Source organism: Channa argus, chromosome 5 (assembly GCF_033026475.1).
Source record: "Channa argus isolate prfri chromosome 5, Channa argus male v1.0, whole genome shotgun sequence".
Classification (NCBI taxonomy): Eukaryota; Metazoa; Chordata; class Actinopteri; order Anabantiformes; family Channidae; genus Channa; species Channa argus.
The window spans coordinates 21,998,038-22,023,180 of NC_090201.1; the positions used below are offsets into that span (position 1 = coordinate 21,998,038).

Sequence of the window (25,143 nt, forward strand, 5' to 3'; positions counted from 1 at the left end):
TTTGTAGCTACTCTTGGTATAAACTATAGGGAGTAAATAGAGCTTTAACATGTGTGACAATAGAAAGGTTTGTGTATATTAGTACAGGTCACACAGAGGAAAAGTCTCTGTTCACAGACATGACCGAACAAACCCTTTCTCCACTCCAGGCAAGCTGAGGAAGAGTGTTTTTAGTAATTTTTGCTGACTCAATTGCTGAAGTCATTTTTTACTTCACTTGTAAATCCAGAGTGTGTCACTGATACAGTAGGTAGAACTTTTATTGCCTCTGAGATTAGCAGGGTGCTGAGAGATTCAGTAGCTTCATAAAGGTGACTCCGATGCCCCTTTGTGATTTACTCCGGTTGCAACTAAGGCTCAAACTCTAACAAAATCAAAAGTTAAGTTATTCATCTGTCTGGCAAATTATATATAATGTAATTTAATACCTTATTGAAGGTTTGAAAGTTATTAACAAAAATCAGCAAAATTATATGGCTCAGAATTATCAATCAACAGTAGAACTTTTCTGTAGTCCCCAGTAAAATTCTGTAATATGAATTAGTCATTAAATGTAACCTCAATAGCATTCAATAAATGGATTTTTTTTCTTTTATTAAGGCTGGATTAACCAATTAAATTGTATATTTAAGACCCATACATATTCTACAAGTTAAAGGCTTAGGGAATTTCCATCCAGTTTTTTGCTAAAATGGCAGACCAAAAACATTTATAATTAGCTTTGAACCCTATAATTAGCCTGCCTACAGTGGAGAAAATGTTATTTTTAATGTCTGTGACCTCTTTGCTATAAACTGTAAAATAAACAGCTTTTACCACTTGGGCCTGAAAATACTGTGACCAAATTTATGGCTCCTATTTACAATATTCTGAAGTAATATTTGCATTTTAAACTGCAGAATGTGTTTTGTCAACTATAATCCAGTCATTCTTACTCCCCCATCATCTCTCTCACTTGCTCGCACGCACACACATACACACACAATTAAGAATCCCGCTGATTATCTTGCTTACTCCTGACTCTCAAACAATTTCCAGGCCACTCCACCTCTACCAAATGAACAACAGTGGCACATTTACTGGATTCAATGAAGTATTAAATAACACAATGCGCATCTGTTAATAAGCAATAATTTTTTACTGTTTCCTATTTCTGCATCAATTTGTTTGATTTACAGACAGTGAAGGACAAAACATGCCTGAGGAAGAAAAAAAAAAAAATTTTTAGTCAAAGGCTTCTTCATTAGCATTCATGATCTCACTTTGTGTTTCGAGGCTTTCACACAGCTCAGTCTTGGCTTCTCCATTGGGTCTGAGTCCAGCCTTAGGGTTGAACTTGTTTGACATGGTGGCAGCGGTAACCACGGCCTTGAGGCTGCGTGTGCGCTTGGGCACATTCTGCTCGGGGTGGAAGAGAACTACGTAGACTTTAGGCATGTAGAGCAACCCAAGGGACACTGAAGCGCTCAGACTCACAGAGATGGTCAGTGTGGTTGTTTGGATGTACATCTGGAAAACACAAGCAGATGCACAACACAAAACGTTTAACCCTTTATTGGCCCTGGATGTGACATTTGTCGTGGTTCATTTTAATTAGTGTCTACTGACTTGTTTGTTGGCCACGCTTTTGTTAAAAGTGTTTCTACTTTAACCAGTAAAGGCTTCACAGCTACATAATGCCAGTAATAAAACTTGTTTTAAATCAGCATCTCATCTGCTTTTATGGTGTGTGTGTGTGTGTGTGTGTGTGTGTGCGTGCTGAAACCACTGAGGCCATGTTGTTTGTTTAATTTTCTGCCATGCTTGGTTTATAATGGCCACCACGTCAACCTGAACACAGATTTGATAACGCCAGTCGATTGGGTCCTATCCTGACTCATAACAAGCAGGCCTATTAAAAAAAAGGAACAAGCTCATGAAATCTTTACACATGGTCAAATCATCTGAATCATTGGGGAGGAAAGTAGAGATTATTCTTTTAACTCATTCCATTTCAAATGTTTGCAAACCGTGAGGAAAATAAAGTCATGTTCAGGGGAGCATTCAAGAAGGAAAGCCACTGTTCTATACATTCTCCCACGTTGTGACTGCTTGATTGGTTGTCTGAAAGAATAAACTTTTAATTTGTGTTGGGGAAGTTACAGTTTAATGCATCCTAAAACCCTGGCATTCTCTACAACATGGACCTAACCTTTTGCAGACAAAGGGAGTTGTTGAAATTGACTTTTATTTTGCATCTGCCAAACAAGTGGATATTGAAACACACATTAGGCCTCTTATATTGCCCAACCACTTCAGAAGAATCTCAAGCTTTCTCTAAACTTACTGTTATCTTCTAATGTGATGCTCCGACCAACCTGTATCCCAGCCACCTACTGTAGCTCATAATTGTTTTAGGAGCAGCCCTCAAGTTTGCTCTTCAGCATATGAAAGGCTGGCTCAGGTGGCTTCAGACCAGGTGAGTCACTTGGCCACTCAAGAACTTCTTTGTTGCTTTAGCAGAGTGTCTGGAATCATGCTGAGGAATAAACCACTGACCAATGAGTTTTGAACCTGAGCGCATAAGCTGTGTCTTGAGAACTTTTCTTTATTATCATGAGAATTATTCTGGCATAAGCTGCACAGGTCTTCCTTGGCCTGCCAGTCTCTTTGTGACTTGTAAGCTCACTTATGCTCTTTCTTCTTAATTATAAAATCGCCACTCTGGACAACATTTTTGTCATTTTTGATAAACAACAGCAACAGTTTCCTAAGGCGATCGCATAAAATAGAGGGACAGCCCATTTTCACACTGTGGAAACTAGAACAAGCAGAAAAGTGCCTAAACAATAGATTTGTAGTTGCTGATTAGTTTTCAGATTCAGATTTAATCCTGACACCTGATGTTCCCGCATCTGGCTTTTTAACTACAAACATGAACTACACTGTTTCTCTGTACATTGTTTCTGCCTTAAGCAGAAGCTGGTATTGTTTTTTTTCTCACTATTACAGGCTTTTAATGCGGCATGTTTCTCAAGCCTGTATATTAAACCTATTATAGTACAAAACCCATAGGGCCCAGAGAGTATGTGTCTTATTTTCTGTGTTGGGTAGGACAGAAGAGTTCTGTAGGCAAGAGTGAAACAAGTGAGTGCAGCTTTTCTTAGGCTTCCCTGATTAACATATTTAACATAATTAGACAACTGATGACCAAAGTTTCACAGTATACCATCTAGAAAATCAAAGTATTTCTAGTGGCCATGTTATTAGAATGAGCAAAATCATCCTTCCATTCATTGAATTGTAAATGATTTATATGATTCTGGCACCTTCTGAGTATGTGAGTTTTTATCAAATACTCAGTGACCCTCAGAAGATCCCTTCTGATTTATCATCGAGGGAGACTAACATTTATCTCCCCAAATGTGAGCTCCGCAAGACTACCTTGTTTGATTTTTATGTATCATTTGTGGCTCTGCACCATGCGTTCCCTGCAGACTGGTCGCATTTCATCTCAGCCAGCCTTAGTGCCACGTGGGACTGCTGGCTGGGGAGAAGAATGAAAGAATGGAGGCAGTATGATAGAGGGACAGCTGCAGTGGTCCCCTCCCAGCTGTAGGGAGCGTTAACCGGTGAACTGCTTTTGGTTCAATTCACTGCTGCCTCAGAGACACACTGTTGTACCCAAGCTGTTACTATAGCTGCATTCAAAACCACCAGTGTGGTCATTAGTATACTGTAATTATGCGAGAGAACAGTGACACAATATAGGCACGACATAAGTTTTAAAGGTGTGTGTAAATGTCATTATAAAATGTGTAGACGTTTGGTTCAAAGTTTTTATATATTTGCCCTTCAGCTCTAAAAACATACAGGCAGCAACTAACGTATCAAGTCGTATGATTACTTTCTTAGTTAATTGTCTTGACTGTATAACATCACAGGAATGCTGTCATCACGTTTTTTCCAAGGTGACATTGTCAGCAGTATTTAATTTACAATGATGTAAAACAAAGCAGCTAATTCTCACACTGGATAAGGTGCAGAGTTTGACTAAAAGTATTATTAAAGTAATCATTTAAATTTTGCTTCTCAAAGCAAAAGTTCACCATATGGTCACAATACAATGTACTATTAGGTCCTTGCCCAGTCTTTAATAGAAATCAATAGAATTTGGTGTGGTACTTTTCAGATACTGTAGCACAAAGGACTAACTGGAAGTAAAACCCAACTACCACTGTACTGTCTCTAGGAGCTACCTGGATTTGATTACAAATAAAGTCCTGTCTTCAGTGTCAGACCAAGTCCAGTGTTCAATCCATTAATTTTGTTGCCTCCTGATTGCAGTGCACCTGAGCATGCACCAGCCGCAGCTCATAAAAGCGAGCTGCTGTAAATCTCTTATAGCTATCATCATACTGCCATCAGCAAATCTTGGCTGAGGCAAAACACAACATAGGAGAAGTAGTGTATGGCAGCGTTAGTGACTAGATGAAATAACTTCAAGGATAACAAAGAGGATCTATGACTACCTATATAATGAAAGGAGTTTAAAAACTTTACATCTCTGCCTACAGAGAGTAAAACTCAACTGAGAGAGAGATTGATCTAGAGGTTAATGAATGTAAACACGCAGTACTCTGTTTTTAACCAGGGACCCTGGAGAGTTTCTGCTTCAGGTTTCAAACCTGCAAAGTTAATTTAAACTACATAATTCTCAACTCTACAACAAGCTACTGCGCTATTTCTCAGCATGCAACAGAAACATTCAGCAGAGCAGCTTGCTGCATGAGAATCCACTATAATTGCACTCTAATTAAGCTAATAAACAAATAGAAGCCATAGGGGACACAGCTTCATGAGGGAATGTCATTTCTAAAGATCACAATCCTTTGGCCTTGATCAGCTGTAGGGTCTGTTCACACATTATTGGAGCACCCAGAGGTCAATAGCCAAGACCCAGCGAGCTGTTCTGCTGTAAGCCTAATGAACATAACTCCTCTCTAAAGTCCAGAGCTGGGGGAGCTTGTCCATGTTGCACATCTCTGTCTGCTCTGTGGCATCAATCTTCATTATGCGTTACCAGGCCTAGAAAACATTGTGAATAATGCTGTTTATCTTTGGACTGAAAAGAGACAAAGGAGAAATGGAAAGACCCATGGGGTGTTAACAGAAATCTGGGATGAACATGTAGCACACAGAGTCACAAGCCCGCTCACCAACTGTCTGACATCTGGGTCTTGTTGAACCCACTTGAGCTCCCACTTTTTGTCTAACTAGTGCACTAACAGCAGTTTTTTTTATTATTTGTTGTTGACAGTGCCAATAGTGTGAGGGAGACATTATAGAGAAATAAACAAAGCCACTCAGTCCATTCATGCACTGTAATGGCAGGACCTCTTTGTGTGGGCTGATTGAATCTGAACTAAGCCTATTGTACTGAAGCTTCATTCCCATACAGGCTTTTGTCCGACGCCACTCCCCCTGCCTCTGCCTTTGAGACAGCCACTGATTTAGGCGGTTTCTCTAGGTAAGCAGGTGTCACGTCTCTTTCATCAGCTAGCTTACAACTTGATGCTCACGCTCCAATAGATAAACCAGATGTCTCTGTTTGAAAGAGAGAAAAACTGTCATGGCATTCGTTAACATTTATCCTGGCACCAGATGACAAATATATGACTGTGCTGTAATGCTGTGGCAGAGGCCCACTGTAAAACCAGTGATGAGTGCATAGGCGGCTAGATAAGGTAAATCAAGTCCTGGAGGAAGCGGAGCATTTAATTGCTATGAAAGATGTGTCGATGTGGGCTGTGAGGCTTTGTGGGGCCTGTCATTTACAGTACGATGATTATGAGGTGTGTTTGCTTTGACATGTTAATTTCTTAAATGAGAACATTGTTTATGTAACAGCTCAGATAATCAGTCACAGGGTTTGTTTTTTTCCATATAAAGCATAGAACAGCAATAACAAATAACTATTTGGATATTATATCAATAGTTTGTTCTTTTGCAAGCACACTACCAAATATTTTCTGACTTATACAAGTACAACCCCAATTCAAAAGAAGTTGGGACGATGAGTAAAACGTAAACAAATAAAATGCTATATTTGGAAATCTCATCACCACATATTTTATTCACAGTAGAACATGCAGATGGTAGATTGAAGTCTTCACAACTTTACGTTGAGGTTACGTTTTCCCCCAAATTTTAAGATTCAGTTTGTCACAGATTGGTGAACCTCTGCCCATCTTTAGAGGCTGAAATGCTCCTTTTATGCCTAGTTATGTTACTGACTTGTTGCCAATTAACCTAATTCGTTGTGAAACGCTCCCCATTTTGTTTTATTTCAGCAATTCCCTTTGCAGCCTTTTCCATCCCCAGCTGTGCAGTGCTGGTCCAAGCCCGATAGAAATTGGGGAGGGTTGCGTCAGGAAGGGCATCCTGTGTGAAAACTGTGCCAAATCAACATGTGGACAGTGATCCGCTGTGGCGACCCTGGACTTACAGGATAAGCCGAAAGGACAAAAAAACAAACAAAAAAAAAAAATACTTTTGCAGCCTTTTGTTGCCCCTGTTCCAACTTTCTTGAGATGTTTTGCTGCCATGTTGTTTATGGGTCGATGAACTTTGCAAATCATTGCATTTTTTTTTTCATGTTTTACACATGGTTCCAACTTTTTGAATTGGGGTTGTAATGGGTCCTGACAGACAAGGGTCATGATTTCTGCAGCTACTAGAAACCTTTATCACCTAAAAGCAAACTTTTTTCTTTCTGATAACAGAAACAAGATAAGTCAATGCTACACGGTCTGGCCTGACACCATGATTACTTGAGTACACCATAATAGGGTGAGATCACTTAAAGGCCTTTCTGGTTTTATATCACATTAAATATGATTAGTCTCTCTGAGATGAGGAAGAAATGTAAAAACATTTCCCTAGAGCTAAATTTCCATTTTGTATTGCATGTCTTACCTTAACGTCCCTCAGGGTAATGGTAGAAGTTTTCAAACTGATAAGTAAAACTATCTCCCAGCCATTTCGTGTACTGTTTTCTAGAGGAAATAATAATAATTTATGAGTCACTAATATATTTTGAAACTGGGTGTCTTATATTAAGCCTGGGTGAGAAAAGTTTTTTAGGTTTTGTGAATTAAATTTGTCTGAGGTAGGGAAAAAGAAGAAACAAAAAGTAGGACTTTACTTACCCTCCAAAGATTTTTTTCACTTCTATTTTACTATTCAAAGCCATGCAAGCTAATGGATTACCTCATCCTCGAAAAAAGCTGCTCAGTCTCCTTGTGATTGTATAATTCTCTTTCATCTTCAGAGAGAGGAGATGGAATGATTAAACAAAGAGCACGCTGATATCCACGGCTGCTGTTGACATGCGACTTAAGATGTGCAACACTCTCATTAAAAAATTATGTGAACTCTGCACTTGAGCAGTTTTTGTCTTTGTGTATAATGATCAAGAATATATAGTAACATTTCAATATATTATTTGAACATATTTCGATAAATATTTCTACAGTTTGAGATTAGCAAGTTGTTTCTCAATTTTGGAGTGTTGAAACCAGGGATATTTTGGGGTTAACCATAATAGGGACAGATTGCAGATACTCACAATTTGGGCTTCGTGGGTTCAACACAGCATGCACTATATGAAAATGAGTGCTTGTACTGCTGGTGACATTGTGCATCAATAATGTAATGAAACTGGCTGCAGTCATGCAGATTTGGTGCGATGCTGAAAATGTTTTAGGATGTTGAGGGTGACACAATCCACACACTCTCTCTGAAGAATGTTTTTCCACAAAGGTGACTATCACAGCCCGTTTTCCAGGCCAGTATTTTGATGCATTGTTTTGTTTAATCCCAAATGGAGGAGGTAAGGATTAATTTGTTGCATCTGTCAGACCCATGCTGGCTAGGCTGATAGTGTCCATGCCAGTAGGAGGCTTTTCCCTCACCACTGTCCTCTCTTGTTACGACTGAGCCCCTTTTGTTTCTCTGCCAAAAGACCTCTTTCAATTGGATCTACACATTTCTACTGTGTCATTGTTGTACCCCTTTGGCTCTGTACCCAGACCGTCTCCTCTGAATCTAAGTTCTAAGCCCAGCCTCCATTTTCATTTGCCTTTCAGATCTTCACCTGTAGCCTCCCAATGCTCCCACTGGACGTGATCCAGGTTCACGGTTCATGAGGTCAGGCACATTGATTTGATTTGGGAATAAGTATCAGCTTTCGCTTGTATAAACAGTTCATGGGTCTTTAATGCACTTTGGCATCCACCCATCACATATGAGTCTCAGCTATTAGGACACACTCCTAAAACACTGTCTGCACTTGGTGGTTCACTAGTACAATATTCACTATCAGAGAGTTCCTCATCACATATCTGCTTTTATCAATTGCTTTTTAAACCGATTTGGTAAATATTTTTTAGAAAATAAGAATTCGTGTTCTTTGTGGGTCTCAAGAAATACATTTAAAGATCACTCAATTGCAGTTTATAGTGGTGATTAGTGGAAGAACCGCTTGCAACTTAAAAAATTTAAATGACAGTAAAATTATCTTCTTGCAAGTGCCACATTAAATGTTCACCTAATTAAAGGTACATAACTAAACAGTGTACTGTTAATTAACATTTATGTATTAACTATAATATGCTAATTGAAATGAAGTGGACATGGAGCTACTTTACAACTTATCCTCTTGAGGATTGGGGTCAAATCTGAGGGGTTGTATATTGAGTTATTGGATAGTGAGGCAGGTATAAAAAAAACCACTTATAATTTTAGCAATAATCTTAGTTAAGAAATGTAAAAAATACTGCAATCAATCTACACAGAACAATATTACAAAAATTTCTAAATGTATGTTTTTTGTTTTTTTTTTAGACTAGTAGGATTGCAGAGCAGTATAAAATTAAAATGCTCCAAATTAGTTGGAATACCTGGAAATAAACAAGTACTTGTGTAAATATTCGTTGAACTTCCACCACAAATTTGTTTATCGTGTCCATGTGTGCGTCTGCACACAATATTGCAAATGGTTTCAAACATGCTTGTAAACAAACCAAGACGACAAATTTTCAGAGGAATTATAAGACAGAAAATGTATCTCAAACTGAGAAAAGTGAAGGTGTGAAATAAAAAAGCCTGACTAAAGGATATAAATATAAGCTTACCTTTTCTGTGGACTGTGAAGTGCCAAAGAAGATTGGGATAAATGCAAGCCAAATAATGCAGGTGGTGTACATAGTAAAACCAATTGGTTTGGCCTCATTGAAAGTCTCCGGTACCCCTCTGGTTTTAATTGCGTAGACTGTACAGGTGACCATGAGCAGCATGCTGTAGCCCAGCAAGCAGATCAGAGACAGGTCAGAGATGTCACATTTGAGCACACCACGAGCCAGCACTGGGTTAGATGTCCTCTGGTCCTCATAGTCAATTATGGCCTTGGAGGGATCCACGGCAAACCAGATGCATACACCGAGCAGCTGCACTGAGGCCAGGGTAAATGTGATGACCAGCTGGGAAGCTGGAGAAATGAACCTAGGTGCACTCACAGACATGGTTCCCTGCTCAAAGATGCGGTAAATACGATTGGTTTTGGTGAGCAGGGCAGCATAACTGATGCTCATCCCCAGACCCAAGAAGATCCGGCGCAGGGAGCAGATTCCTACATCAGGGGTAGAGATCATCAGAAACGTTGTGGCGTAACAGAGAAAGATGCCAGTTAGCAAAACATAGCTCAGCTCTCGGCCTGATGCTTTCACAATTGGTGTATCATTGTAGCGGATGAATGTGACCACCACAAACAAAGTGGCCATGATGCCTGCAACTGCAATCAGCACAGGGATGACTGCCCAGGGAGAGCTCCACTCCAGCTTAACAATGGGGATTGGAACGCAGCCGGTGTGATTCTCATTGGGACGCAAATCAAAGCGACACATCTTACACGTGTAGGTGTCCGCCTGGTACTGATAGCCATCGCAGCGTTCGCAGTGCCAACAGCAAGGGATGCCCTTCACAATCTTCTTGCGCTCTCCGGGTTGACAGGGCTGGCTGCAGATTGAGGAAGGGATCTGACGGACTCCACTGGGCCACTGCATTGACCGAACCTGCGAGGGTGGCAGAGGACACAGACACGAATGGAGAGAGAGACAAGGCCAGACAAGAGAAGTGGTGTGCTAAGCGGCGTATTGAAAAATAGTGGCATGTCGAGATGGTGATGCTTTATTGATTCAAAATGATCCCCAGCACCCCTTGAGGTCAAGGACAGTCGAGATGTTTGAGCATTTAAATCTCGGCTGAAGTATCAATCTGTACTATACTATACCTCTCGAGGTTATTTATTTAGTAGGAAAAGGGCGATCTAGGTGTCAAACAAAACATTTTGTTAGATTCAGAAACATTTTCCAGTGGGAAGTCAAATTATCTGAAGGGTAAGGCACGAGTAATGGGAGAACCCACTGTTTGCTCTGCAGGGAACGGACGTTGTGTTTTTGTTTTTGCTTTGGTAAATTGTTGTGTTTTAAAAAACCAATACTTAGCTGTCACTGATCAGAAGAATAAAGGATAAATTCCATTTCAGGACACTGTTTCCCCCGGTGGGGTTTCCCCTCTTATAAACATACTCGTAAAGATAAATTCAATTCATCATTGAGAATAGGCCTGCGCTCTTTAATGTTATGTTATCAATTTTATCCAATTGTGGCTGTTTATTCAAAGCTGGTAAATTGGACTCTAAATGCATTTAATTAAGAACTCAAAGAACACTAATTAAATACAGCTGGCTTTGGAGTCTAAACTGGCATGTTCCACAGTAGGTGCCCACCAAAAACCCCCTTTTTTGCTTTTTTCCACAGCACATGTTGAAAGAACTGAGGAAAACAAAGCCCCTCTCAAGCTGCTTCATGTGTTCAATTGTACTCTCTTTTGCCTGTCCAAGGCCTCCTCATCATTGTGTTAAAACATAATTTGTTTGGTTCTTTAATATGATTTACTGTTATAATACTGTTACTTCATCACATCCCCTGCTGTGGTATTGTTTTTAGAAGTCAGCTACGCCGTCTGGAGAGATGAAATTAAATACGTTTGTCCTTAAGCTCTCAAGGCTTTCTTTTCATCACAGTCTGCCCTGTTAATCATTTAAAGTGCCCTCTGGATATTTACACCTTTGAAGATGCCACTAAATGCTATCAAATGGGTTGGGAGGAGTTAACACACAGCTCCAGAGCTGGAGAAAACAACTTTTTGAAAGGATTTTCTGTGTAAACACTAACAAACCAAAACATCTGAGATCTGCATGCAATCAGTCCATTCCTGTAAACGTGTGTGTATTGACTGGGAAGGTATGCTCACATTAAGATTAAGTTGATCTGTCCAGTGTCCAATGATTTTATATTCGGCCGTTCTGTTTCGGATCTGGTATTGGTAGATCTCATAGCGTCCAGGGGCATCTCCATTTTCGTTGAACAGAACGGGGTTGCCAGCTATGCCTGAATGAGAGAACAATCATCATCATTTACTCCACATCACTGCATCATTTACTCACACATGATTGAGTTTTTTATGACCTAAGCAATATTTTGTGAAAGCAAACTAATGTGTTTGCATTCTTATTGCAGTTATTATCCCCATATATTAAAGGACAACTTCACCAATTGTCAACTTTTTATGGCTTTAGTTTAAATGTTCATTAATGATTTATAATCTTCCTTCGGAGTTCCCTATATTTAAATATTTCTTTGCTTCTAGCTGAAAAACTCCTCCAGATGACATCACCCGGAGGAGTTGTTCATCATTAGGAGTTCAGATGATGTCATCCGAAGGAACTCTGGGAAAGAGTTGATCACAAACTCCATAGTAAGAATAACAAGATAACATAATCTGAACTGAAGGTGCCGCCAAGTGCTGTTATTTGGAGGCATTTTTCAGTTAGAAGCAGAGTAATATCAGAATGTAGTGAATACAGAGGGAAGTTTTATGGATTCATATACATGTACTACAAAGACTAGAACCAAAAGAAGCAAGTTAAACATCAGTGAAAGCATCATTTAAAACACTTTTTTTCTTTTTTGTCTAATTTGACCAGATGGTTAAGAACATATTCCAAGCTACTGTGGTTGCAGCAGAGGTTTCCTTTATGAAAACATATTTTATAGGAATTACAGTCATAATGGACAAGTCTTAAAATATGATTTAAATCCACTCCAGGAAGCACTGTGCCCTTTCTGATGAAAGGCTAAAAGTTTGTGTAGTGCAGAGGTTAGGAGGTTAGGTTAGTCAATAGGCAGGAAACACATCTGATTTACATGTCATGACAGAACAACAATTAATATTTTTTTTTTTTTATGACCCTGGTCTTAACAAGCATGGTTCCACACTTCATTGCCAGCTTCTCTGTTGAGCTGTTCAAATCCATCCAGTATTTTTCTCATTGAATTGTAACTTGATGTTACAAGGCTAAGCTAGAGTGAAACTCTTTGACCTGACTCTGCACAGTGTTGAGGAGTAACAGACATGAAGCGTGCGTCTATTTTTGTGCTGGCATTTATCGCCTGGACGGCAACAGAATAGAGTTTCTAGTGTAATGGTGGGTATCTAATGGGAGGTTTTCCTGATACAAAAGGTAAGAGATAGAAGGATGAAACAATGCCGGTGCTTAAAGTGACACTTAAAAAAAACCTGCCAAAAAACTAAGGTTAAAAACATGCTGAAGAGTGTAGTATGTGGTTTCACAAACAGTGAACATCTCTTCAACAGTAGGCTGTTTCAATACTAACTCTACTAACTCATAATTAACTGGAAGTCATGCAAGCAGCAAACCCTGTGCACCCTCTGGTTTCGGGTGTTTCTTATACATTCATCAACTTTCTATTTAACAGTTTTTAAACATTTGTTGCATTTTTCAGTATTTGAATCTTTTTGAGTCAAAGACGGCTACCAAATGTGTAGTAGCTTCTTTCTACTCAACAAGCAACAACAAGCTTCATTTATGAGAATTGTGGACAAGAAAACAGTCACATAAATTAGCACAACGTAGCTGAATAGATACACATATTAGCAGAGTTTCCTCTTTTTAGCATTGCCTTAACAGTATAGCACAGATGTGGAAATATTACAAAAATTGATAATTATATCTTTTAAATTTTTTCTAAATTTCAGGATTTTAAGATTTTTTGAATATTAATGTTCTGTCTTTTGCAACCATCTTTCTGCTGCTTACACTGAGCAGAGTCCATTTATCTGGGGGACTGTGTGCCAGCAAAGGACATAAAAAACTGTCTTTGAACAGCTGGATTTCCACAGGAGTTCCAGAGTTTGACAAATGACCTGTCCAGACCTCAGGCACACGTTTTCCCCACTGATGCAGTCTACTCAAGGTGTCCTCACTGCCCAAAATGCATTTGTGTGTGCCATTTTAAGACAAGAGTCACAAATTGAGCACACCGAGGAACTCTCTGTATGCGGGAACTAGATTAACCACACTTTCGAGTTTGAAAAAGAAAAGATCCCCCTTTTAGGAGAATACGGAGAACATTGGAACTTCATGTGCTATTGCTTTTACGTCTTTAAACATAGAAGCGGTAAACCTCTGCGTTTGTTCTTTTTCCTGTCACAACAGCTGGTTTATTATGAAGACCCCCAAAACACAGTGAACATCCAAGTTAAGAACAAAACAGCAAATGTGGCCAATTGCTGATTTATTTCTGATGAGTATTTCTTCTTTGCTCTTTGTTTCAGTGCTGGAGGATGCAGCTCCCTAATCCACATCTCGATGAGTCAGCCCCGCTGGATTACAGCATTACTGTTTTACTCCTGCCTTTGTGACAATACCGCCCACATCACAAAGCAGTTAGTGATCATAGGGGGATTACAGTGACTTTATATAAACATATTAAGCACATCAACACTGTTGGTAAGCTGTCATTTTTTTTTCTGCCAAAGATTGTAATCATGCCAAGCAGTTTTTTCCCTTTTTCTCCAATTTCCCAGCTTTTAAAATGGGCTTTGAAGCTGTCTGCCTTCCACGGTCATGGTCGGGGTTATGTGCTCAAGCCTCTAAGTGCTCATATGGACACCACTGTCACTGAAAGAGGAAAATTGGATGGTGGATGCCACACTGGTGGTTTTTGGAGACTAATGCAACACTACCAGCACAACACTGCTGATATGATTATATTTAATGGTTCTTTTGGTCGTGCTTGTTTTTCAAATTAAGACCTATGAGAGATTGACAGCTATCTCTCTGCAGCTTTGTAAGACTTGCTTCTATAGTATGTAGATGTCAAAATTGCTCATTGGTGACAGAACTAATGTGTGCACACAACTGCTTAAATCAAAAAAAAAAAAAAAAGTTAAACATGTTTTATAAAAGCTTTACAAGTAATTCAGTGATTTTTTCTTTGTAATATTTACATAGTAGGAGTAGTTTGACAGGTTGACCTGTGTCTTTTCTTTTTGTTGTTTTATTTGTATGTGTATTAGCCATAACTAAAAATACTTCGAGGCTGATCATCAGGCATTTAAAACAAAACCATAACAATTCACATCAGGGTTTTTAGTTGTTTATCACGTTAGTCTTGGACTAAAAACCTGTTAATCTATTTGGAAGTGACAGCCGTTAGTTTTTAATTTCGATGAGATGGTGACCTTTTTTTACTTTGATTATAACTTGTGCCTTTAACATTCTTATCCACGCTTTTTTAACCTCTCTCTTTTTCTACTTTTCATGTGTTACAGTTTGAAAAAGACCAAGATCATAAAATCATACATAAGGTACTGTACATATTTACATTTCTGACACGAAAACAATCTGGTGTTGCTAAGCAGTAGTCTGCATGTGACAGCAAAATAAGAAGGCCAAACAAATACAGAATTTCCCTGTAATGCAACTGCTTACATGGGAACTTACCAGATGGTATCATGTGCCAGCACAGCACAACGTATCTCTCTGGTGGCATAAGCATAATAGTTAAACAAATGTAAGACAAATCTGGCTTCTTTTTTAGTAATGCACTGACATATTAAGGCACTGCAGGGAAATGCTGCATCGGGTCTCTGTCATTTCTCCTGAGGCATTTGTGTCATCTCTGTTAAGAGAGAAGAGAATGGTACATTTTGGGGCAGTATGGTCAGTGTTTGAGTTGCAGGTGAGGAATTAGTCCTGTCATGTGGCACAAACTGCTTGTCTAAATGATCTGCTCACTATGAGACCCTAATGAGTCCCTCAGAGGCCTCCGCCAACGTTTCATTGTGCTATGCACTAATGTGACAGGGCAGCCTGAGGTCACACACGTGTACCACAGGCTACTCGTTAGGTCATTACGCTGTGTGCTCTCAGAGAAATGTTGGGGTTAATGAAGTGATTGTAAATATATGTAATTTTAAATGATTGTGCTAATACCGCCCTGCCTTCTCCACTACACATACACACCTTAAGAATTATTAAAGTGTGATCATTAATACAATATGTGCCTGTTTCTGCATGGATGCACAACCAGGACACCTTGGTGAATGGCAGCACGGCTTTCCACCCTCTACACCAGTCATTAACTCCTAATGACCTATGCGCAGGCTTGAATGCAGAATTTACCACAGATCCACTCTACTGTGACGTGTGTGAGTCTTGTCTGCTTCTGTCACTGTCTGACATCTTTATGATCGCTCAATCACAGCGCATTAGCTTCTGCTATCTACAAGTGCTCTTATACTGGGGTCCAAGCAATGTATACAAGTGGCATGCTTAGAAAAAACTCGTTTTATTCAGATAACTGTAATGCATTTGGGTTTTGGGAATAAAGTAGAGAATGTGGATACTGCGAAATTCTCACATTTGAATAATGGCTAAGACAAATTACAAAGAAAAGGGCATGTAAAAGGACGTATGAAATTACTGCTGCAAAATGGTTACAATGCCAATTCAGTAAAATCTACATTTCCATAGTCACAACTGCCGAAAAACTTCCTCTTTTTGAATTAGAAATACTGCTTTAATTTAATCCAAATGCATCTCATTTTGGGAGTTTACGTTTAATAGAACTGATGATGATCTTTGAGCCCAGGAAGGCTTTTAATGTGAAGCAACAGTGAAAAAGTGTCAATTTATTGACAGTAACCCAACCCATGCTCCAAAAATCTGCATACTGGAAGTGACTGGAAAATATTAGTGAATGACAATAGTATTTCTATTACAGGAGTGAAACGCACAACTGCAGAGTGTTGAGAGACAAGGTGAGAAGTGGTGTATAAAAGTGTCTCCTGAATTTATCAGCACAACAGGTAATCATAACTGAATCGTTGAAGTGTACCAGTAACACAAGGAGGGATGTTTCAAGAAGTACGCAAAGTGACACAACAAGTAGCAGTAAAATGAGCAACTGTTTGTTTTTATTGCCATTAAATCTTTGACGCTAATAGATTAATTTTTGGGGGTAACGGCATTGTGACGCCCCGTGGCCTAATGGTTAAGGTGCACACATGTAACATTGCTTGTGATGCCTGACATACCTCCTCTCTCCCTTCTATACTTCCCGTTTCTCTCTATAAAATACTAAAATAAAATGTATAAATATTTGAAAACTCTAAATGCTTTTGTAAGATACACATTAATATTCAGGGCTCAACACTAAGTTTTTCCAATACCAGCACTGGTGCTTCTAATCAATACATATTAGGAGCACCAGAAAAAATGTAGGAACAGCACCTAAGTCAACACGCAACGAGATGCAACAAGATATTTAATATGTACTGTGTGTGTACAGCAGGTTGTGCTTTAAGGTGTCAAGAGTACAAAGTACACTCAGTGAGTACCCTTTATATTTAAATGGTCTATTCTAATCGTGTGTGATACAGTCAGATCTTTATGAAAAAAACCAACCGAACAAAGCCATGTCCATGAATCGAGGGGAAAAGTCACTTAGCATTATGCCAAAAATATGTCAACTGTAATCATCTTTTGAGCTACACAACAACGAAGCCTTGGCACATCCTTGAGAGGAGAGAAATAGGTGTGGAAAGACGTAAAACCCTGAGTGCTCGCCTTTATTCCACACTCTGTTGTCCCTGGTGAGAATGATGGTGGAAAGGCCAGTGCTTTTTAGTCTGCAGCAAAGCAAAAACACTTCGTCCTGACGTGATGGCAAGAGACATGAAACACAGGAAGCTTCATTCGATTGTGAACTACTGAAGTCTGAACGTCTCTTCAACACCTCAAATACAAAGCAGGGAACAAGAAAGAAGGAAGACTGTCAAACACTGCATAAAGGTGGACTGAAGGTGTTGATTCATCTGCTTTGTCGTCTGCTGAACGAGCCAAAAATGACCGCGATTTAGAATAGAGCAACAGCTAGAACGTTAGATACATCTCTTTGGGAAATATGACTGCGGAAAATGTAAAGTGTCTTTGGAAAAAACACACTAGTGAAAAAATCCCAGCCAAGAAAATGCTTTAGTCAGATTACTTTTCATCTCCTTCTAAAAGGTTATCTGTCATCAGCTTACTGGGTCCCCTGCTGAGACCCCGACAGTCCACTGAGATATCACACATAAATGGTTTCGTGATTGTGCCAGGAATATAGTCACTATGCACGTCTGTGGTTTTTAAAGAAGCTTTCTGACATTTGACCTTTATCAGCTGAGTCTCATTACATATGCGACCTAACACAGTACCTTTGATACAGTATGGACTGTGTCTTACTGGACTCTTGAGAGCTGTGCAGCACTGCAGAGGAAGACATGCAAATTATTTTTAGCAGATGTCGGCTAAAACTGCTGACAATAAACAGAAACGTGTAACAACAGATTCTTGCTGGCTCGGCCGTAAGAATGATTCATCACAGCAACAAAAAAGTGACCTACTTTTTTAGATGCGTTTCTGTCAATTGCTGTTTTGTTTGTAAGGAAAAAAGTGGGTGGCTGTGAGTTTGTGTGTAACATATTAATATCACAACACAAAGATAAATATTGTCTTTGAAAATATAATCTACAGACCAGCAAGTTTAGTCTCAGCTGTTATCTTTTGTGTATCTGGACAACTTCAATATACTGCTGTGTGCTGATGCAATTAGGTGGAGTGGAGTGTAACCCCAAGGCAACCCCTCTGGTCAGACATTAATACAATTTGCCTGGGTATAACACAATCCAGCTCAAAAGGAGCTACAGTGCTGCTGCATGTCCCTGCTTATAGGCCAAAAACCTTGTTGAATCCACTTCATGAAGAGCACCACTCAGTCCTCGTTGTACAAACACCCAGTTTAAAGTAAACCGTTGCTCTCTATTTTGGATGTTATTATAATTTACACGCTTTATTGAGATGTAATCATTTCTGTTCTTGCATGAAAATTTGGTCCAATCACTCACTTGTAAACTAACTCTGACCCTATTTTTAAAATGTAGATAATCTTAATTCTTTTTTTGGGTTTGTGTACTTCTACCCCCTCGGAACATAGGTGTACTGTATTTTGCTGCATATGGGGCTGTGTAGCTGCAGACTGCTCAGAGTGGCCATTGTGACTCATGTTCTCCATGACATTATAAGACTACGAGTATTAATGTTGTGGCTGGTTGGTGTATATATCAAGAATGAAGTACTCAAAAACTATACTTTGAAAAACTATACTTTCTACTTAGGTAAAAGTAAATTAGTATATGCTGTATAACTTACTTACAGTATAAAAAGTAAAGTACTTGATGTTTTCCTGTCCTTTTTTAGGTGGAAAAGTACTGTTTTGTGTAAGTACATGTAAATCATTGTATTAAATATGTTCTAATATATGTAATACATATACTTTACAGATCATTCTACAGAAGTGAATGTCCAAATGTCCTGGGCAACACATGTCATGTTTTCCCTACTGTCAGCCTGGTTTTAGATTAAAATATTAGTGAACTACTCATTTATTGCATTTATTTACTTGTATACAATGTTTGAAAGTAACTGTACTGTATTTTCTTTTTTTCTTCTATTCACGCTGCTGCCATCAAATTCAAAATGAGCTAATATTTTCCATGAAATGTTAACATTTCTCAGTTTCAACATCTGATATTTTGTTCATGTTCTATTGTGATTCGCAAATCATTGCATTCTGTTTTTATTTATGTTTGACACATCATCCCAACTTTTTGGGAATTGGGGTTGTATTTTGTGTCTCGTTTAGTGTCCCCCCCCCCATTTTTTTTTAATACGCTTTTTTTTTGTCTGCATTATTGTAACTGTTTTAACATTTGCTCTTAGATGTAATGGAGTAAAAATCAAAGTAGAAAAATTTACTTACGTATATTAACAAAGTAGTTGTACTTTTTTTTTTACTTTCCACCGCTGTATAGAGTATTCAGATTAAATATTTGCACATCCTGGGTAGACAAATGTATTACTGTATTCACAAAGATCAGAAGTTGTTTTCTCAGGGGAAAAAAGACAAAAACAAAATCAATTTTACAACAAACCACAAGGACCACTGAACCCAACATACTGCATGATGTGAACAGCAGTTGTTTTTCTTCCACATGCTTCTTAATTCTTAGCAGCTCAGCTGCTGCAGCTGGGGGTTAAGAGCAACCTAATCGGTGTTGCTGAAAGAGATGGTTTACATTTTCCACCTGATTTGTTAGCATGGTATGGAACTCAAAACAGTGATTTCATATTGATAATCTCAAGATGTTAAAGCTGAAGAAATGTTGTGTGCTCTGTCAATGAAATGCTATCTGCTATCCTACAAATACTGCTTTGCTTTCATAGTGAGAACAATACTAGCAGAGATAAAGACATACTTTAGCTTTAAACTTTGTTGTAAGGTCAAAGGACAAGTGTGGCTTTTTAATCTGTTCGTATCTAGCAGAATGCTTAATGTGAAAAGACTTAATGACACTGTGTTAGTGGTAGCTGATTGTGCTTTTTGGATTTGTTCTTGCCTAACCAGTTAGTAATGTGTATCCACCCTGCCTGAGTTGTTACATCTGCAGATGGACAATTTTATTTCGTGAAGTTATGTCAGTGTAACTGTTGATAACTGTTGTTGTAGTATCTTCTCAGTTTTCCCTGAGCTGCTCCAACTTCGCCATACCACTGTGTGGAAATACATTCTCTCGGCTACAAAGATAGCGGTTCCAAATGCAGGAGACTGCTGTCAATAAGCATGGTAACATATCTACAGCATTTAAATCACTGACTTAACTGAAAATGTAATGCGGCCATCTAGATGTGAGCACATTTAGTCCATCACAGCCATTATCTCTATAATGTCTGTCACATGAGATACATGACACATGGTGTCGGGTGGCCCATTCTTGGGGTGCATTTTTATTCACAATAGCATTCTATACTGAAAAATGAGCCAAACATTTAAAGTAGGTGGAGCTGATCAAAGAAAATGAAACACAAATGAGATTATTTTGTTCATGTCTGCAGTGGATAATGCCACATTGGACAGGAGTGCGGTGACTGACATAAGCCAGTTCACGTTTCCCACCACGGAGAATAGCAACATATGCTACAATCGGAGGATTCCTAACATAAAACACAGTCATTAACAGTGGCATCCTGCCTTTCATAACAAAAATGTCCATTTTAAGGGAACTTCCGCTGAATTTACTAAAAAATGAATTAAACATAAAATTGACATTCTGCCAAAGCAACGAGTAGATATTAGAATGACAAATTAGTTTGAAGAGCAGGAGTTCAAATGAATAATTTATCTGTACAAACACTGCATACTCAAGTCTTTATGAAAAAATGTAATTGTTCTTTGCTTTAAAAAGGCAATGTCTGTATAATGAAACTCTGGACCACTGCTCCTCTTCTTGTGAAAGCTGCTAATTATTAATATGCACGTCATGGGTGTGAACTTGACTGATAGAGTATAATGTAAGGCTACATGGAGGAAATAGAAAATGGGTCAGACAGCATAAAAAGTAAAAGAGGTGCTAGGTTAACACCAGTGAGATGTTAAATGGCATCTACGGGAAAAAACGTTTTCACGATTGTCTGGTTGTGCCCAGAACTCTAATGCCTTCACTGTAAAGTACTGTCATTAACATTAATACTTCAAGTCGGTAAAATCACAGACCTCATGTGTTTCCAGGTGTAGGAAAATTATTGTAGCTGTCCCACAATTTAACTCTTAGTAGAATTATAGCACTTGCAGATGCATTTATCTAAAGCAACACACAACTGAGGTACAAGCTTTAGTAAGAATATTTATGTTCCCCTGAAGATAATTCCTAATAAAACAACATTTAGGAAATGGACTGGCTCCCAGTGCGACTCACATATTCATGGCTGTCAGAGGATGAATCCTGCTGTCCTGGGTTTATCCTGACTTTACATCCAGAACTATCGTCAGGTCAGCATTTTAAGTTTTCCAGCTAAATTCCAATCAGCCTTAACTCAACTCTGTGTTTTGTGCTTATTAGCAAGTCTCAGCATGTCAACATGCTGAACTGAGATGGTGAAAACAGCAGAATGTTAGTGTTGTCACCGTAAGACTTCTTGCGTAGCTTGCATTCTTAGTTCTCTTGGCCCATAATTGTAAAAGAGTAAATAACCTGATCATTCACTGTACATTAACTGTGTCAGTGATGTCCTACAGCAAACTGATAGTATTTGTCACTAATGATTCAGTCACATCACAGCTGTGCCCATGTGTGACAACCATTGTCTTAAATCTTCTTTGTGCCTGTGCCTCGGGTTGCAGCTCCTGCTTGCACGGAGGCATTCTGTTTCCGGGTCGCCTGTCCTCTTTTGGTCGTAAAAATCAACGTCACTATGACCTTAGGTCCATCCCAGTCTTTTCCATGCTATAGGGAATGTTTTCACAACTTGCACAAAGGACAAAAAAAAAAACAAAAACAAAACACTACAGTCTACACTATCATTATTTTTTTAGTTGTCAGTAAAAAAAAAAAAAAAAAGCTATATATTTAAGATGTCTTGTAGACATGTAGAAATAAAAAAAACCCAAACTAATTTGTAGCCTAAGCCCATTTGAATGTGGCAGACTTACATCGGGTATTGTATTGTGCGCTGCCATTAGCACAAATTTGTGAACACATTTTAGGTGTGTGCTTTATTAATTTGAATGTACAGTACAATAAGGGCAGAAATGCAGCGATTCTGGAGTCTTTGTGTGGCAGTAAGAAAATAGGTTGGTTTTACAAATGATTGAAAATGCACACTCCAGACGAACAGCATTCCATGATCAGTAAACATACCTTTAAAGTTAAGGCGGCGTATGTGCTTCAGCAGATGGGTACCATTGATGGGATCCATTTTTGCACAGAGGCCCACCTTCCCTGGGCAGAGCTCCTGGTGCATGTTATGCAGAGCATGAGCCATTGCATAAACGGCATCGATAACAAATTGCACCTTCCCCTCCTGCTCATAATGCGAGTCTTTTCCTATGCGCTCCTGATCTGTAAGACACAGACAAATGTATAAATTAGACAATTAGACGCATAAATGAACTGAGGATGAATTTGGGTTTTGTTATGTGCATTTAAATTGAAACAGTATCCTCTGTATCCTCATTTGGCTCATTGTTAAATATGTCAAGTGTGAGTTGGAGTCAGACATTTCGATCCATGTAGTTAAGCAATTGTGGTCGAGACAGAAAAGGATTTCACAAGTGGATTTAAAATACTCAATCAGGAAAATAAGTGTAATTTTACCAACCATTTTCCAATCAAGAAAAATGTGTTCACTTATGGACTCGAGTGGTTTCTGTGAGTAGCTCCAAGTTAAAGAACGGTCTACTTGTGAGTTTGTCCCTGACCCTTGTTTGAAGTAGGCTGACGGTGAAGCAGCGTTTCAGTGCTTGTTCTAGAAAACTAATGTGCATGATGGTCCCAAAAAAGTTGTTTTAAAAGATTCTCTTTGTAATTCAATTATACTGTAGCATAAATTGGAAATACTACTTATGTTTGCCAACAGTGACTATAATCCATCTTTTAACACTTCTCTTCTGTGTCACCACCACTTAGGAGACCAGCTCAGGATGGAGAGGACAGTTTTGTGGAAACCACTTGGTATGAGCTGAACCCTTTAAACCCTTGGAGAGTGTGGCATCAGTCCAGAAAGCATGGCTGAAAATGTATTGCTGCTCACTGGGTCTTATTCTTTCTATACTGAACGGGCCTTGCCTCTTGCAATTAGCTACTAGGTAAATAGCTGGATTGCTGCAGAGGAGCAAATCAATTTCAATAATCTGGAGTGCAAGGTTTTCCCCTCTGGGAAATCTTATCAGTTAAAAACAAAAAGCTTTCTTGTCTCTCCAGCAGGAAAACATGATTTTGCAAACATCACGTCCTGGCCCTATATGTCTATGCTAGTAAGTATTACCTATTAGCACTGTGCCAATTTCCATTAGCAACTTTAAAGAACTGATGCATGTTCCAATGTGAATCTGAGGATCCTGACCCACTTGACTAAGTGTCCAACTGTGAATTTAGTTCATTGCTTGAATGTATTTAGAAGCTAATATAGTGAGGAAAGAGAGATGGAGACGTGCATTCACAGGACAGGGATAATCCGCTCATAGGCTCAATGTAATAACTTGTGATAGGACTTTATTAATCCTCGCCCAGGTTGTTACACTTTTTTTTCCTGATTGTTAATTGCTGAGGAGGGGATGGGGATATAATGTGCCAATCTTAACTTCTCCTTGCACAAGCCTCAAATCTTTAAGCAGTCTCCCTGTAACCCAGGTGTGTTCAGTTTTGATTAACAATTGACTAATTACTAAGGATGCTGCACCATCTCCAGCACACATACTTTCCGTGTCCATGTCTGGGGTTCATTAGAGGCATAAAATGTAAAAATACAAATTTATAAAGTGCACATTTTTCCTATCGTGGGTCTTTATTAGAACAAGACAGTCTTTGCTTGTCCTCATTAAGGACATGTCATTATGAAATTTAGTCCTTGTATTTTAATGCAGAAGTTTGCAGGATCAAATCCCTATTGCGCCACCCGCTGATCTACCAGTACCTTTTAAGCTCTGTGTGAAACGATTTGTTTTCGCTCCTGTCACTTTAAGGGCTCCCTACCTCCGCGACCACTTTGTTCTGGTTGGCCAGCTTGCAAAAGCCTCCTGGTGAAATAGATTGGAGCAGTGAGTCATGGTTGTAATATTAGAGCAAGTAAGCGTGATTGTCTATGCTGTGGATGTAAAATAGTGTTCAGTTTATGGACAGACGAAGTTCATACAAAGGATCGATAGGAACAATTTACGAGGACCCAGAGAGTCTCTTGGAGCTGTTCTTGTGACAGCCTTGAGTTGACAGAGCATTTTGTAAGATTACATCCACATGTTTGGCTCACTTTTTAATACTTTAGTACTGTTTTTGTTATGATGAATACTTTTGATACTTTAAACATTTAATGCAGATGTTGATATTACCGATTTACCTTCTGTGTTTCTGGCCGTGACACACAAACATTTCTAAATTTTAAACAACTATTGAAATGGTGATTATACATGTCATGAAAAAATATTCACTATTTGCTAATTATACAGTCTGTACTGTACTGTAAGTTGTCATCTTTACTACTTGCTTGGATGATATATCCATCCATAACCACACATTTTGTAACACAAGTCATTTATCATGCAACATCTGTCCTTCTAAGGTTCAAGCAATTTTCAATAGGCACTTCAATCTGAAAGAGTGCTAGCACCCAAATCAGCAGAGGTCTCCTTCTGTCAGCCATCTTTCATTTGCTAAATCTCCAGCTCTTCAGTGGAGACCAGAGGCGTTTTAATGTCCCCGATTATATCACGAGTTTTTAAAATTCATGAGTTATTGTTGGAGGTTACGGCTCAGTAATTAAGGGCCACAAGGCCTTGATTGGACAGTGATTGTCAAGTTTGGCTGACATGCTTATGCCACGGGGAATCCTGCGAGCCAGATTGGGTGTGAGAGTGATATTTTTCTTATAGGCTTGGCAGGCCACCCACACTAACTTTCTATTGTCTCTTCTCTATAAGACCATTTAATTTTTTCTCTCACTCTCTCAAGCTCCCTCCTCATTGGCATTTTGGCTTTTACACACACGTACACTTTCCAGTCCGGTGTTTTGTTTTAAGCAAAGCAGAAGAACAGAAGTGTCACACAAGACACTCTGTGGGCTCAAGACCTTTGACTTTAAAA

At 38.9% G+C, this 25,143-nt stretch overlaps 1 protein-coding gene across 3 annotated transcripts in view; it reads right to left on the reverse strand.

Annotated features, from left to right (window-relative positions):
* LOC137128024 (metabotropic glutamate receptor 4-like) overlaps positions 1-25,143 on the reverse strand; it is a 146,789-nt gene that overhangs the window by 2,611 nt on the left and 119,035 nt on the right. For 2 of the 3 annotated variants that reach the window (XR_010914491.1, XM_067505672.1), the window contains exons 7-10: positions 22,207-22,407; positions 11,356-11,492; positions 9,177-10,112; positions 1,263-1,509 (exon numbers count right to left, since the gene is read on the reverse strand). Coding sequence is in view for 2 of the 3 variants with exons in the window: in XM_067505672.1 (XP_067361773.1) it covers positions 1,263-1,509; positions 9,177-10,112; positions 11,356-11,492; positions 22,207-22,407 (1,521 nt within the window). In the remaining variant the exon portion in view is untranslated. The remainder of the gene's footprint in view (positions 1-1,262; positions 1,510-9,176; positions 10,113-11,355; positions 11,493-22,206; positions 22,408-25,143) is intronic. The other variant, XM_067505673.1, reaches the window with a different exon arrangement.